We start from the raw sequence: 13,941 nt of genomic DNA on the forward strand, positions 1-13,941 counted from the left end.
GTTCTGACACACCAGTACCAACCAGTTCACCCTTCTCAGGCAGTGATAATTACCTTGTTCTGGTGCACCACTACAAACCAGTTCACATTCTGACACACTAGTACCAACCAGTCTACTTTTTGACACACAGTACTGCCCAGTTAATCTTTCTGAAGCAGCAATGACCACCGTGTTCTGACACACCAGTACCAACCAGTTCGCACTTCCCAAGCAGTGATGACCACCTTTTTCTGACACACCAGCACCAACCAGTTCATCCTACACAGGCAGCGCTGACCACTGTGGTTTTGGCACACCAGTACCAACCAGTTCACATTCTGACACACCAGTATTGACCAGTTTGTGTTCTGACACACCAGTACCAACCAGTTCACCCTTCTCAGGCAGTGATGATCACCTTGTTCTGGTGCACCACTACCAACCAGTTCACATTCTGACACACTAGTACCAACCAGTCTACTTTTTGACACACCAGTACTGCCCAGTTCACCCTTCTCAAGCAGCAATGACCACCGTGTTCTGACACACCAGTACCAACCAGTTCGCACTTCCCAAGCAGTGATGACCACCTTTTTCTGACACACGAGCACCAACCAGTTCATCCTACACAGGCAGCGCTGACCACCATGGTTTTGGCACACCAGTACCAACCAGTTCACATTCTGACACACCAGTATTGACCAGTTTGTGTTCTGACACACCAGTACCAACCAGTTCACCCTTCTCAGGCAGTGATGATCACCTTGTTCTGGTGCACCACTACCAACCAGTTCACATTCTGACACACTAGTACCAACCAGTCTACTTTTTGACACACCAGTACTGCCCAGTTCACCCTTCTCAAGCAGCAATGACCACTGTGTTGTGACCCACCAGTATTGACCAGTTTGCGTTCTGGCACATCAGTACCAACCAGTTCATCCTACCCAGGCAGTGATGCCCACGGTGTTCTTCCACACCAGTACCAACCATTTCGCGTTGTGACACCCCAGTACGAACCAGTTCCCCCTCCGCAGCCGGACGGGTGCGCTGGACCCGCTCTCAGCTGAGCCATTCTCTGCTCTCAGCCCCATCTCCGCCGCACTGGGAGGAGCACGAGGCGCCTCTCCCATCGCTTCTCCTGCCCCGGGGCGGTGACCGGGGGACCCTGGGCGGTGGCCGGGGGGGGGGTGTGCCGGGGGTGGGGGTGCCGGGGCGGTGCCGGGGTGCCGTTTCCCCGCCCCGCCCCGCCCCGCGCCGCTGCGGGCGGCAGGGAGGGAGCGCGGCGGCGGCGGCGGTGCGGATCCGCCCGGTTCTCCCCGCATCGGTGCGGGCTCCGAGCCGCTCGCCATGGCTGCTAGAGGTGGGTTTGCTCCCCCAACGCCTCGCCCTTGCCCGCTTGGGCTCCCTGCGCTGCCCCCCTGGCCGCGCTGGGGCGGGGGGTGCGCGGCCGGTCGCGGAGGAGAGGTTTGTCTCCTCGGGAAGGTTTTTCTTCTCGAGGTGGTTTCTCTCATCGGGGAGACTTCTCTTCTCGTGGTTTCCCTGCTGGAGGAGGCAGCGTTTGGCCGCTCGGCCGTGGAACGGGGCTTGGCAGCGCAGAGCATCCTTCGGGAGCCGCACCTGCGGGGAGAGGAGCGGGAGCGCTCCCGGGGATGGGAACGGGCGGAGAGGGTGGGGGCAGCGCTGCCTGGGAGAGCTGAACTGGTCGGTACTGGTGTTGGGGACGCGGTGGTCATCACTGCTTGGGAAGAGGAACTGGTTGGTACTGGTGCGTCAGGATGCGAACTGGTCAGTACGGGTGTGTCAGGACATAGTGGTTATCACTGCTTGGCAAAGATGGACTGGTTGGTACTGATGTTTTAATGCAAACTGGTCGGTACTGGTGTGTCAGAATGTGAGGTGGTCGGTACTGGTTTGTCAGAATGCAGTGGTTATCACTGCTTGGCAAAGATTGACTGGTCAGTACTGGTGTGTCAGTCCAAACTGGTCGGTACTGGTGTGTCAGAACACAGTGGTTATCACTGCTTGGAAAGATGAACTGGCCAATATGGGTCTCAGTGCAAAGATTACTGGTGTGTCAGTGCAAACTGGTCGGTACTGGTGTGTCAGAACATAGTGGTTATCGCTGCTTGGAAAGATGAACTGGTCAATATGGGTGTGTCAGAACACAGTGGTTATCACTGCTTGGCAAAGATTGACTGGTTGGTACTGATGTTTCAGTGCAAACTGGTCGGTACTGGTATGTCAGAACATGATGGTTATTGCTGCTTGGAAAGATGAACTGGTCGGTACTGGTTTGTCAGAATGCAGTGGTTATCACTGTTTGGCAAAGACTGACTGGCCGGTACTGGTGTGTCTGAACACAAACTGGCCAGTACTGGTGTGTCAGAACGTGGTGGTTATCACTGCTTGGGAAGATAAGCTGGCCAGTACTGGTGTGTCAGAATGCAAGCTGGTAGGTACTGGTGTGTCATAAATCCTGGTTATCGCTGCTTGGGAAGGATGAACTGGTCGGTACTGGTGTGTCTGCTGAGCGCTGTTGGGGTGTGGTGGTCCACCCCATTGTCACATTACACCTCTGGTGGGCGTTTGCATCCGCCTTGGAATTAGCATTGTGGAGTTTTACTTTAAATTTGCATTTGTTTTAATAATGACCTAAACATGAACAGTCTTTGTCCTTTGCACGTGCTTGTCCGTGGGCTCTGACTGTGCCTTTGGAATTCTGGGCTGGAGATGAACACATCCACCCTCACTGACTGCAGATCCTGCCTTGTCCCAAACTTCTGCAGCTGATTTGAGAAACTGGTGCAGGTGTGGCACAAAGGCTTTTAGGGTTCTTATTACAGCAAGCACCAATTAAAGGGCTGGAGGCATAAAGTTAAGCATTTTCTGAACATTGTCTTAACAAAGCAGAAATACTTGTAAGCATCTCCAGGCAGAAAGAAAATTACCTGCACAATAGTGAAAAGTAAAACCACTCCCAGGTTATCTCTGAATTGAAAAAATACTTTGTAAAAATGACATATTACAAATTAACAAAGCCCTGAATGCAGGGACACATGTTATTTGTTCAACCCTTTATTTCTCTGTATCTTCACTTATTTAATAGTGCTCAGCATGGACCAGCTCTTTCATTTGCTTGGATGCACACGGAAGGCGTCGTGTGACTGCTGAGAGCTTGTCAGCAGTTTGTGGTTAAGACCATATTCCTAAAGCATCACACACCCATTTTAGGTATAAATAATAAATGGTGTTAGAGCAGCGTAATTCTTTGTGGCACAGTGGAGTTCTTGCTTTAGGAAGAAATAGAGCGTATCAGTCTGCAAAGAATCCATTTCTGGAAGAACACTGAGTATATTAACATCAGTGCTGTGCCTTAGTACTTGTGGGGAAAACCCAGCAAAGCTTTGTAATGTGGATTAGATTTGTTGTCTTCAAAGGGGTATCTGGATTTGAGGAAGCAACAGAAAAATGTTGCAATTTCAGCCTTGCAGATGATCCCCCAAACCTGAACTGTACTGAATGGGATGCCAGGGAATGCTCCCACTGGCCATATTCCCTTTTCCTCCCCCCGCTGTCCCTCTTTCCTTTTCATCTGCGCAACACATGATGTTTGATGCCTGCTTGATTCTGCTGGAGAGCTGCCTGGAGAAGAAGGGTGAATTCTTTCTCAGCCTCTCCCTTGCCATCTTATTTTTTCAAAGTAATTAACTGAAAAGAGAGAGAGAGAGAGTCCAGAAGACTTTAGGGAAGTAGATGAGATTCATAAAAGAGGTTAATTTCTATTGATATCTGCTTTTCAATTTTTAACAGGCGGAATTACTTAGAAAATAAGTGTATATGAGTAGATAGAGTTATTCATTACAAAGAATATTTGTGTATAAAGCAGGAGAGACCATTTGCATTATCAACCATTTTAAGCAATACTGCTGTTAAAATCTTACATATAAACTTAGTTTTACACACTTATGTGGTATGATGGGTCTTAATGAGATTACTCCTGAGAATTTAGGTTGAATAAGAAGTAAGTTTTTAAGGTGTTTGGGCTTTGTTCAAATGTCAGATAGGGACCTTTTGCTTCATGAAGGCAGACTACTGCATGCATATGCAGTCTCATTACAACCACTGTATCATTAGGGTCTGCATGCTCAGCAAATATTGACTGTTAATAATTCATGTTGTGCTTGCTGTCCGAAAGGTGATCATTATTATTCTGAGCGCATCAGACACTTGGAGCTGCCAGCTTGTTGATTGCATACCAAGCGTAACAGGAATAGCAAGAGGGTCGAACATTCACCTGTGCCATTTTTATTGCTAAACTGCGGGAGATATTCAAAGGATAGTAAAAACCATAACCATATTATCCGTGTTCAATCTGTGCATCTCTCTGTTATAATCTCTTTTGCTCCAGGAGGCAGCATGGTCTTGTGAACTGACTGCAACAGATGACAGGAGCTCCTGAAATCTGTGGTTTTGGACCAGTCCTTTTAACTCTTCTTCTCTAACTCCCAGTTGTTATTTCACTGAAACTACCCATATAGTCAATGAAATTGTACTTAAATGTATAATATATATACATTATGTATATATGTATACATTATGTATATATATTATATATTTGTATTATGTAATAATACAAATTAATGTAATTTTGCAGTGAATGGAACTCAGCATCAAGAGTTTTGTACTTGTTCAATGGAAATGATGGTAGCTGACTTTTTCCAAGGGGTTGCTGAGAGGACTAGTGGCTCACTCGTGCTCTAAGATGAATTTCCTGATATTTTCCTTTTTCTTTTACCTTTCCTCCACACCTGTCTCTCACCTCGTGCTTTTATGGAAGTGCAAGGTCTCAACCATTCTCCTGCTGCTTTCCTCATCGCCCAGCTCTAGCTGATGGTTTAACCAAATGCCAGATGAAGCAGCACAGGTGAGTATTTCCAGAAGCTTGAACAAATAATCACTTTGGAAATCTGATGATTGAACCGCGAGCTGAAACAAACTTCGAAAATCCTTTTTCACTTCCCTGTTGAGCTGGAGCCCTTCCCAGGGCTCTCTCGACCTGCTCTGCAGCCTGTTGGGATCAGTGGAGAGCGGCTGTTGACGTCAGTGGGGCTTTTCAATCTTGCAATTTGCAAAAGGCTTCATATGCTCCTTTCATCTCTTGTTAAGTAGTTGCTATTAGGACTCATACATGACTGGATTCGGGTGTTGGAGTAAAACCTTATAGATTGTTGCTTACCTAAGGGCTTGTTTGCAAAGAGCTGTAAATTCTCTGGATGAAAGACATTTTTCTAAAGCCAAGTATAACCGTGACCTACTTGTGCATGTTATCTCAAACTGCTTAAAAACTGTCAAAACTACTCGTTATCATGAAGGTCTAAGTTAATGGAAAAATAGCTATTTTTAACTATTTTAATCTTCAGTTATGCTAGAGCAAACAGGCACAAGTGGTAGTGTTTGGTGTGGTCAGATATGAAGATCTTTGTGATTTTTTGTTCTAAATGTTGAAAGAATTAGCATAGAATCGTAAAATTAGCATAGAGTCATAGAATAGTTTGGGTTGGAAGGGACCTTAAAGATCATCCAGTTTCAACCCCCCTCCTATGGGCAGGGACCCCTCCCACTGGCTCAGGCTGCCCAAGGGCCCATCCAACCTGGCCTTGAATGCCTCCAGGGATGGGGCAGCCACAACTTCCAGAGCATGAACTATATTTAGTCCAGGAAAGCAAAGGCATTTAAAATAGAAGGTTTGTTGATAATGGTGTCTTTTCAGCCTTTTTTGTTTGCCAAAACAAAAATCGCTGAATTTTGACAGAAGCCAGCATTAAAGGAATATTCTTGCTGTCTGTTACTGACAGGTTGTTCTGTGCCACTCTGATGCTGCAAGTGTGGGTAACTGCATTTTTTAGCCAATTGAATACTCAGAGTAGTAAGATTGTTTAGCTTAAGAATTTAATTTATACTACAATTCTTGTCTTTTCCTATTAGATCTTGTAACAAATGTAGATCAAACACTTCTCATTTCAGGCAAATAAATCACTGTTACAGTGGTGTGAGAGAGGTTTTGTCCTCATTTTATAGGCGAGACAAGAACTGAAATGGTTTTTGCCAGGTCAGAACAGGGGAGTTTCTGCCTTCTGGGCCTCTTCTCAGGCTCCTCGTTTGTTCTTACACAAGCTGATAATAGGTTTCTAAGAAAAGATGATAAACTTCAGCTCATTACGTTTTGCTCTGGTAACAGTTCCTTCTTCAGCTGCACTGTGCACAGTGAACAGACAGATGTGAAATTCTGTATGAGGAAATCCCGTACGAGGACAGGCGGAGAGAGTTGGGGTTGTTCAGTCTGGAGAAGAGAAGGCTCCGTGGAGACCTTAGAGCAGGTTCCAGTACTAAAAGGGACTCCAGGAAAGCTGGGGAGGAGCTCTTGATCGGGGAGTGCAAGGACAGGAAAAGGGGAAATGATTTTAAGCTGAAAGAGGGGAGATTTAGATTAGATATTAGGAAGGAATATGTTCCTGTGAGGGTGGTGAGGCACTGGCACAGGTTGCCCAGAGAAGTTGTGGCTGCCCCATCCCTAGAGGTGTTCAAGGCCAGGTTGGATGGGACTTGGAGCCTCTGATCCAATGGAAAGTGTCCCTGCCTATGTCAGTGGGGATTGGAACTGGATGATCTTTAAGGTTCCTTCTTACCCAAACCATTTTATGACTTTTCAATGAGAAATTCACATACTACATCTTGAGTATTCCGCCAATAACCTTCATTTTTCTTTTCCACATCTTCTTTCCTCCACAGATAGCTGTAGACATGGCTGTTGTTGCTGGCAGCGATGGTTTTGATTGAGAACGATGCTGACTGGTTTAAAAACTAGCTGCTGGGAGCTTCTGGTCAGTGTTTTATTACGGTCTGTGATTTTCGCAGTAATATAGCCCATATCTTAAGGAGGTGGCAATATTTTCTGCCATATTCTTTCTGGAATCTGGGTTTCTATTTGTTGTCAGAGGCGTTTCTTTGAGGTGTATAATAATTTGTGGTGTGACGAGGATGTGGCTATCGCTGAACATGCTTGGACCGAGCAACCTGGCGAGTGGGGCAGTGTGAGCTGGCTGGACATATCCTTAATTTTAGAAGCAGGGAATTTTAGCACATTTAGAGTAAATCACTGTGGCTTCAAATGCTTCCGTTTCTAGTGATGCCAAGGAAAAAGGTGGAAATAATGCTCCATAGCTCAAAGGAGCAGGTTCTTGGCAGGGTTGGGTGCTCTGCAGCAGTACTTGAGACAGACCGGTGTGTGCAGTCATGCCGACACAGCTGTTTTCCACTTGGAATACCTAAGCAGTGCAGAATCTGGAACCGGCTCAGAAGGTTTTTCTCTCCAGCTTTTGTCCTGAATTTCTTCTGTACTGATTTCATGCTGTTATTTAATCCTATCTGTACTTTCTGTTTAGTTCTTCCAAATATATGTAATGACTTTTTTCTGTTCTCCAGTTACTCACTTTAGGTCTTGAATTTCAGTTTTGTGGCTTAAATAGCTTGGGATCAGCACCTGGATTGTCGCTGCAAACTGTACTTCTCTGTACAGGAGAATCGGTAGCTGCAGCTGAATCTTTAGGCTTGGTAGAGCTTTTGTTTTGATGGGGAAGAAGGATATTTTACTGAGGGACCCGACTTAAACAGCAGCATCTCTTTTAAGCTTCTGCTTTTTAAGTTTTGCCTCGGTCTCATCTTTGTTTCCCCCCATTCAACAAAGCTTAATCTGTGCAGTTTAACTTTTGTGATTAATGAAAATTAGTCCTGAATGCATGGAAAAAGTTGCATGCACTAATGGCAACAACACGAGGAAACTGGGACGGGACAATGAGGTAGAATCTATTTTAGATACATGGCTTTGAAAGGAATTGCACTAAAGGAAAATAACCATCAGCTTATGGATGGAAAAGCCGGCAAAATTGCTTTTAGTGAAGAACACCAGAACCTCATGTGTTTTGCAGTCTCTGAAAACAATCTTTTGAGGATTTCTTTTTTTTTTGTTTGTTGTTATTTCCTTTAATAGGTTTGAATTGGATACTTTGAATTATTTTTAATCTAATCTGTTAGTAAAATGAAACCCACACATGGTTGGTACATGTGATTGATGTATCATTTCTTAGTTTTGCAGTGTAAAGGCAGAAACACACAGTGGAAAGCAGACTTTGGTCTGCACGTTCTGCGACTAGCACGTAGCCCTTCATATTTTTATCATATACTATTTAGGCTACGTCTTTATAATTAGGTGTTGATCTTCATTAAAACCCAAAGAAAACTCCTAGACATTATACAGTAATAGGAGAAAAAACGTCTGTGAGACACACATTATTTTATACGCTCAGTTCTCATTGTGGAATATTTTCAGAAGGAACTTAATTTTTAGAAGCTTAAACTCAAATAAGAGCCCCAGTCTGTAAACATTATTGATCATTACATTTATGTTTACCAGTCCCATATGTTATGTAGGGAAATCCTTACTTTGTAAACAAGGTTGGACCAGACAGGCTTCAGCAAGGTACAGCTGTGATGGAGGAGTCTTATGTTCTCCTTTTCCCATTTATAAGTCAGAATTAGGGCTTTGGTGAGTCATAGAATCATAAAGGTTAGAAAAGACCTCTAAGCTCATCCAGTCCAACCATCAGCCCCAAACCACCATATCTACAAACTATTTCCTGAAGTGGCACAGCTACACATTTTTTTAACACCTCCAGGGATGGAGACACCACCACTGCCCTGTGCAGCCTTTTCCAATGCTTTACTACTCTTTCAGTAATGAATTTTTTCCTAGTATCCCATCTAAACCTCCCTGGCACAACTTGAGGCCATTTCCTCTCATCCTATCACTTGTAACTTGGGAGGAGAGACCAACGCCCACCTCACTACAACCCCCTTTCAGCAAGCTGCAGGGGGTGATAAGGTCTCTCTTAAGCTTCCTCTTCTCCAGACTAAAGAGCCCAATCTGTTTCTTCCATCTAAACTATGAAACATGGACGCATTCAAATGCAGTGCCTGCTGCTTACGTGCACACGTTGGAGTTAGGCTTAAACTCAGTGTGTTGCTGATTATGTGGGGCTTTAGTGAAAGCTGAATATGAGCTACCTGTCCAATTTCTTGTGTGGATTTTGCAGCCTGTGTTGACTTCTGTGCTGTTGCCACCAGTTTGTTGTGGCCAGTCTCAAAAAAACGCAGTTGTGGTGATGCCTATGGCGTAATTAAGTGGCCTTGAAGTTGCTTCCCTACGGCTAGAAAAGATTGCACGCGCTTCATGTTGGTTGAAAAGTATTAATCTGTTCATCTGAGTTCTGACTTTTGAAGTGCAAGGAGAGTCTGTTGTCATCACTGTAAGAAAGACCAGTACGTCAAAAGGTTTGATGAGCCAGAGTGTGTGTTGTGGCAGCAGGAAGGTGGCTTCAGAGAGGAGGTGCTGGGGATTTCCAGCTCTGTTGGTAGGATTACCGGGAGAGCTACGCAGAAGAGACGCCTGCAGTTGTGGCTGAGGGGTGTTCTGAATGAAAGCATGAAGAAGGAAACACCCAGAAGACAAAGGTGAAGCAAAAGGTTCTTTACCCCCGTTGTGGTACATTTGCAGTTTCAGCTTACAGAGGAGTGAAAGAACAACATCCAAGTCAGTCAGCAGATGGTGAGGTTCTGAAGCCCTTAGACCTGTGCTTAGCTCTTTTTGGAGCAAGCTGGAAAGTGCAGTACACATTGCTGTTTGTTGACGAAGCCAACAATGTTGTTTTCTACTTCATCGACAGAGATGTTTTCTTGGTAACTCATTGGCATGGCGCTTAGTTGTGATACTCTTGGAGGCAAGACCACGTGAGTGGTCTTATCACAGAGGACTTTCTGAGCACGTCGTGATAAGGAGTTTTGATTTACTGCTGCCTTGCTAATAAAAATGGTGTATTCTGTTTCTGGAACTGCACTAACAGGTCATGTATTGTTAGAAGTGGACACATTTTAATCCAAAGTGAAAAGTGGAGACAGTTTCTGTAATATTTTTTAGTGCTTTTTATTCCCTTTGCTCTTCCTGGAACCTCAACTTAGTTGTTGCTAATATGCTGTATTTTTGACTACTGTTTCCTCCAATGTAAGTCTTGGATGACTGTGGGATTTAATTCAGTGAAAGAATTCTGCTTTAATTACTGTAATAAACCTCATTTTGTTTGTCGCATCACACACAGATGAGGCATCTTTGATCAACAGAGAACTCAGCAAAACTACAGTTCAAACTACAGTTTCCTTTTAACTAGGGATGAAAGCTTTCAGTTTATTTTTGGCATTAGAAGGTCTGGGATACAACCAGGTTAGATAAGAGCCAAAACGTATTTAATGATAAGGAACATAGCTAAGAGAGTATAACAACAGCTCTGAAAAAGCTGTTCCAGCTCTAACTCTCTGGGACTCTACCCTTCCAGAAAACGCACAACAGTTTATACCAAAGTACTGCCTTTCTCTGGTGTCGTAGTTGCCACTTCTGTTGATGAACTTTTGTGGAAGAGTTGGCTTCAAGGTGTGAGGTGAACCATATCCTGGGCTGCGTCAAAAGAAGTGTAACTAGCAGGGGGAGGGAGAGGGTTCTTTCTGCCCATACTGGTGAGACCTCACCTAGAGTCCTGCGTTCGGTTCTGCAGTCCTCAGCACGGGAAGGACATGGGGCTCTTAGAGTGAGTCCAGAGGTGTCTAGAAGATGATCCAAGGGCTGGAGCACCTCTCATATGGGAACAGGCTGAGAGAGTTGGGGTTGTTCAACATGAAGAAGAGAAGGCTCCAGGGAGGCTTTAAAGCAGCCTTTTGGTACTTAACGGGGCAAGAGGAAAGCTGGGGAGGGGCTCTTGATCAGGGAGTGCAGGGACAGGACAAGGGGAAATGATTTTAAGCTGAAAGAGGGGAGATTTAGATTATGTATTAGGAAGAAATATGTTCCTGTGAGGGTGGTGAGGCACTGGCACAGGTTGCCCAGAGAAGTTGTGGCTGCCCCATCCCTGGAGGTGTTCAAGGCCAGGTTGGATGGGGCTTGGAGCAACCTGGCAATGGCAGTGGAACTGGATGGGCTTTGAGGTCCCTTCCATCCCAAACCATTCTATGATTCCATAAATGAATTTCTCAGAATTAGAGTGAGAAAAAAGAAATGGATTTAGGACTTGATGTTTCACTGAAGATAATAGTAAATGCCTTGTTCAGTGGAGTAGGAATATGGCTGAGCCTACGGTCAACAGGCAATGTGGAAATCCATGAGTTTCTCGGAATGAAAACTAAAAGGAGGAACCCACTTTTTTCGTGAATGAAAGCACACCTGAGTGAAGCACAAATCCAGGCACCATTAAAATTAGGTTTGCTTGCTAAAGGAGTTGGGTTATTACCCATGAAATAATATTTTATGCCAATTAATAGAAGTCAACATAATGTAAGTATCCTAATTTTCTCTGCGGAGGGCTTCCTTTATTCAAGTCAGAAGGGTGTGTACATGGATGAACAGCCTGTACTAAGGTTCCACAAAAAGAAATGTCTTGCAGATGTCTTCAGTGGTTTATAATGAGCAGAGCTGCAAGACCTATTACCTTTCTCTGGCTTGTGCCCAGTTTCATTTTTTTACTCTGTTTAACCTCTTCTCATGAATATCCTCTGCATGTGAATGTAGAAAAACAAGAGAGGGTTTAGGTGTTCTTATGGCCTTCTGCTGCTGTTGTGTGATTTTTCTCTTTTATCATCTAGTAAGCCAATAAAACAGTTAAACGATAATCAGACAGCCCACTAAAAACTTGTGGCACGTGTAAATAAGAACAAAAATTATTGCAAGAAGGCAATATAATATATATAATAATAATGTGTTTATCCAAAACTGTTTATTCTACTTTATGAGCTGGAGATAATCCCAAAATTATCCAGTCCAGACTTTGATTTAAGGAAGAATAATAAAACTTTGATCATTGTGGAATTGGCAGCTGCTATAAAAAGCCTATGTCGTATTTCTCTCTTAGTAACACTAGCTAAATCCAAAATAACTGATAGAAGAATTTGGTGATTGCAGCTTAGGGATGCTTTCTGACTTGACCTGAAGTAATCTCTGTCCAAAAATGTCTATAAATATTTTCTGTTGCCTGTTGGTTTTATATTTGAGATGAATGACAGAAACGTTTTGTGTACTTAGATGTGCAATGCACGTTTGATGTCCAGTGTTTCAGAGAAAGAGGCTCTGGTTAACTGCTTATGTTCATACACACAAGTTACACAGGGCAAGATTCAACCTTTCCCTTCTTTTGCTGTGACTCTTCCCGCTGTCTGGCTCCCTGCTTGATTTACATAATCATAGCATCATAGAATCACTATGATTGGAAAAGACCTCCAAGGTCAAGTCCAACTGTCAGCTCAATGCCACTGTGCCTACCAAACCATGTCATGAAGTGCCACGTCTACACGTTTTTTGAACCCCTCCAGGGATGGAGACACCACCACTTCCTCGAGCAGCCTCTGCCAGTGCTTCACCACTTTGTAGTAGAGAAATTTTTCCTAATATCCAATCTAAACCTTCCCTGGCACAGCTCGAGGCCATAATCTGCAGAGCTAAAGTTTTCTTTAATAACATCGGTCCTGTGGTTTGGGCAATAAAGTCTGTGAAGGTAAACATGTTCAAAATTTAGTTTTGGGAGATTCTGTGACTTTTTGCAATAGCAATTTCCCTCCCTTTCTCTCATCCTCTGGTGGCAGCTCTTGTGGATACCGGGAGTTCTCGTTTTGCCTTTCTGCAAGGCACGCAGGCCAAGTAGACCAGGACGATAAGATGCACTTTATTCTCCATCTATTGTTGCCACTCTGTATTTATCAAAAGCAAAAAGACTGTGTGCCTGAAGGGGGATTAAGAACCCTACCATCTTGCTATTTATGATGCTGAAGAGGTATTTTTAGTAAAGGTTGTTGGCGCTGCTGCCCAAGGGAACGGCTGAGGGAGGGTAGGTCAGGAGGCAGCCGGCTGAAGCTGATGAGCGCTGTGGGTGGAATTGCAGGGAAGGGATAACCCCAGCAAAGGTCCCTTTGCTGGCTGTGTGATACCAATGTGTATGTGTGCACATAAGCAGATTTGGAGAAAACAACTAATAAAACTATAAGCACTTGTAGACAATGCAGGCGTTTAAAAGAGGGGCGATCAATTCATGCTGTGTTCCACACAATTCCTGTTTCTTAAAGACTGTCAGAGTTACGTGGAATGCTTTTTTAAATGATACTCAGTTTTCATAGCTGAACTCTCCCTACAAATGTACAAGTCCAGAAAGATCGGTGTGTTGCTAATACAGATTATGACTCAGTTTTCTAAGGAAGCAAGGTCGAGACTGAGCCTTGTTCTGCCCTTGTTAAATTTGCTTCCTACACTTCCCTCTGGAGATTGAGAAGTCACGAGAGCAGTGGGCGAAGGAGGCAGTGAGTAAGAGCTGGAGAGAGTGGAAACAGGATAGACGAGCCCCTGCGAATGGTGAGCAGAAGAGACATCTTTAAAGCCGAGTCAGGAAAGTGTGCGTGGAAATCTTTCAAGCTGGTACAGAGACAGAGCTGACACAGATCAGAACTGGCCCTCACCCTAAAAAAGATGAAAAGAGATAGGAGTAGAGAGTATTTGGAGAATTACAGAAAGGAGTCTGAAGTGTTGTGGTGTCAAAAAGCTTTTTTTTGCTTTGTTTCCTTTGGGTTTTGGACACCCGGAGTAGCCCACAGTCGGTCTTGGGGAGCGTGTGCTGGAGGAACCATCCCTGTATACGCTGCAAATATTGTGAAGGGAGCAGAGGAGAGTACTGGTTTGAAACCGCCTGAGGTAAAACTCTTCCCTGCCTCAAACCTCCGAACGCTTCACAGACTCATCCAGGAGCTGGTGCTCTGCCAAATCCTATTTTTAAGCAATTAGGTTTCTCTCCTAACTTTATGAAGTTACGCCTCTCTAGCGAT

General features: G+C 44.4%; 1 protein-coding gene across 1 annotated transcript in view; it reads left to right on the forward strand.

The window, feature by feature from the left end:
- Nucleotides 1–1,213: 1,213 nt before the first annotated feature.
- ABLIM1 (actin binding LIM protein 1) overlaps nucleotides 1,214–13,941 on the forward strand; it is a 202,737-nt gene continuing 190,009 nt past the window's right edge. Inside the window, exon 1 of the mRNA XM_054071490.1 lies at nucleotides 1,214–1,342. Within this exon, the coding sequence (XP_053927465.1) occupies nucleotides 1,330–1,342 (13 nt within the window). The 5' untranslated portion in view covers nucleotides 1,214–1,329. The remainder of the gene's footprint in view (nucleotides 1,343–13,941) is intronic.

This window comes from Cuculus canorus, chromosome 7 (genome assembly GCF_017976375.1).
Source record: "Cuculus canorus isolate bCucCan1 chromosome 7, bCucCan1.pri, whole genome shotgun sequence".
NCBI lineage: Eukaryota > Metazoa > Chordata > Aves > Cuculiformes > Cuculidae > Cuculus > Cuculus canorus.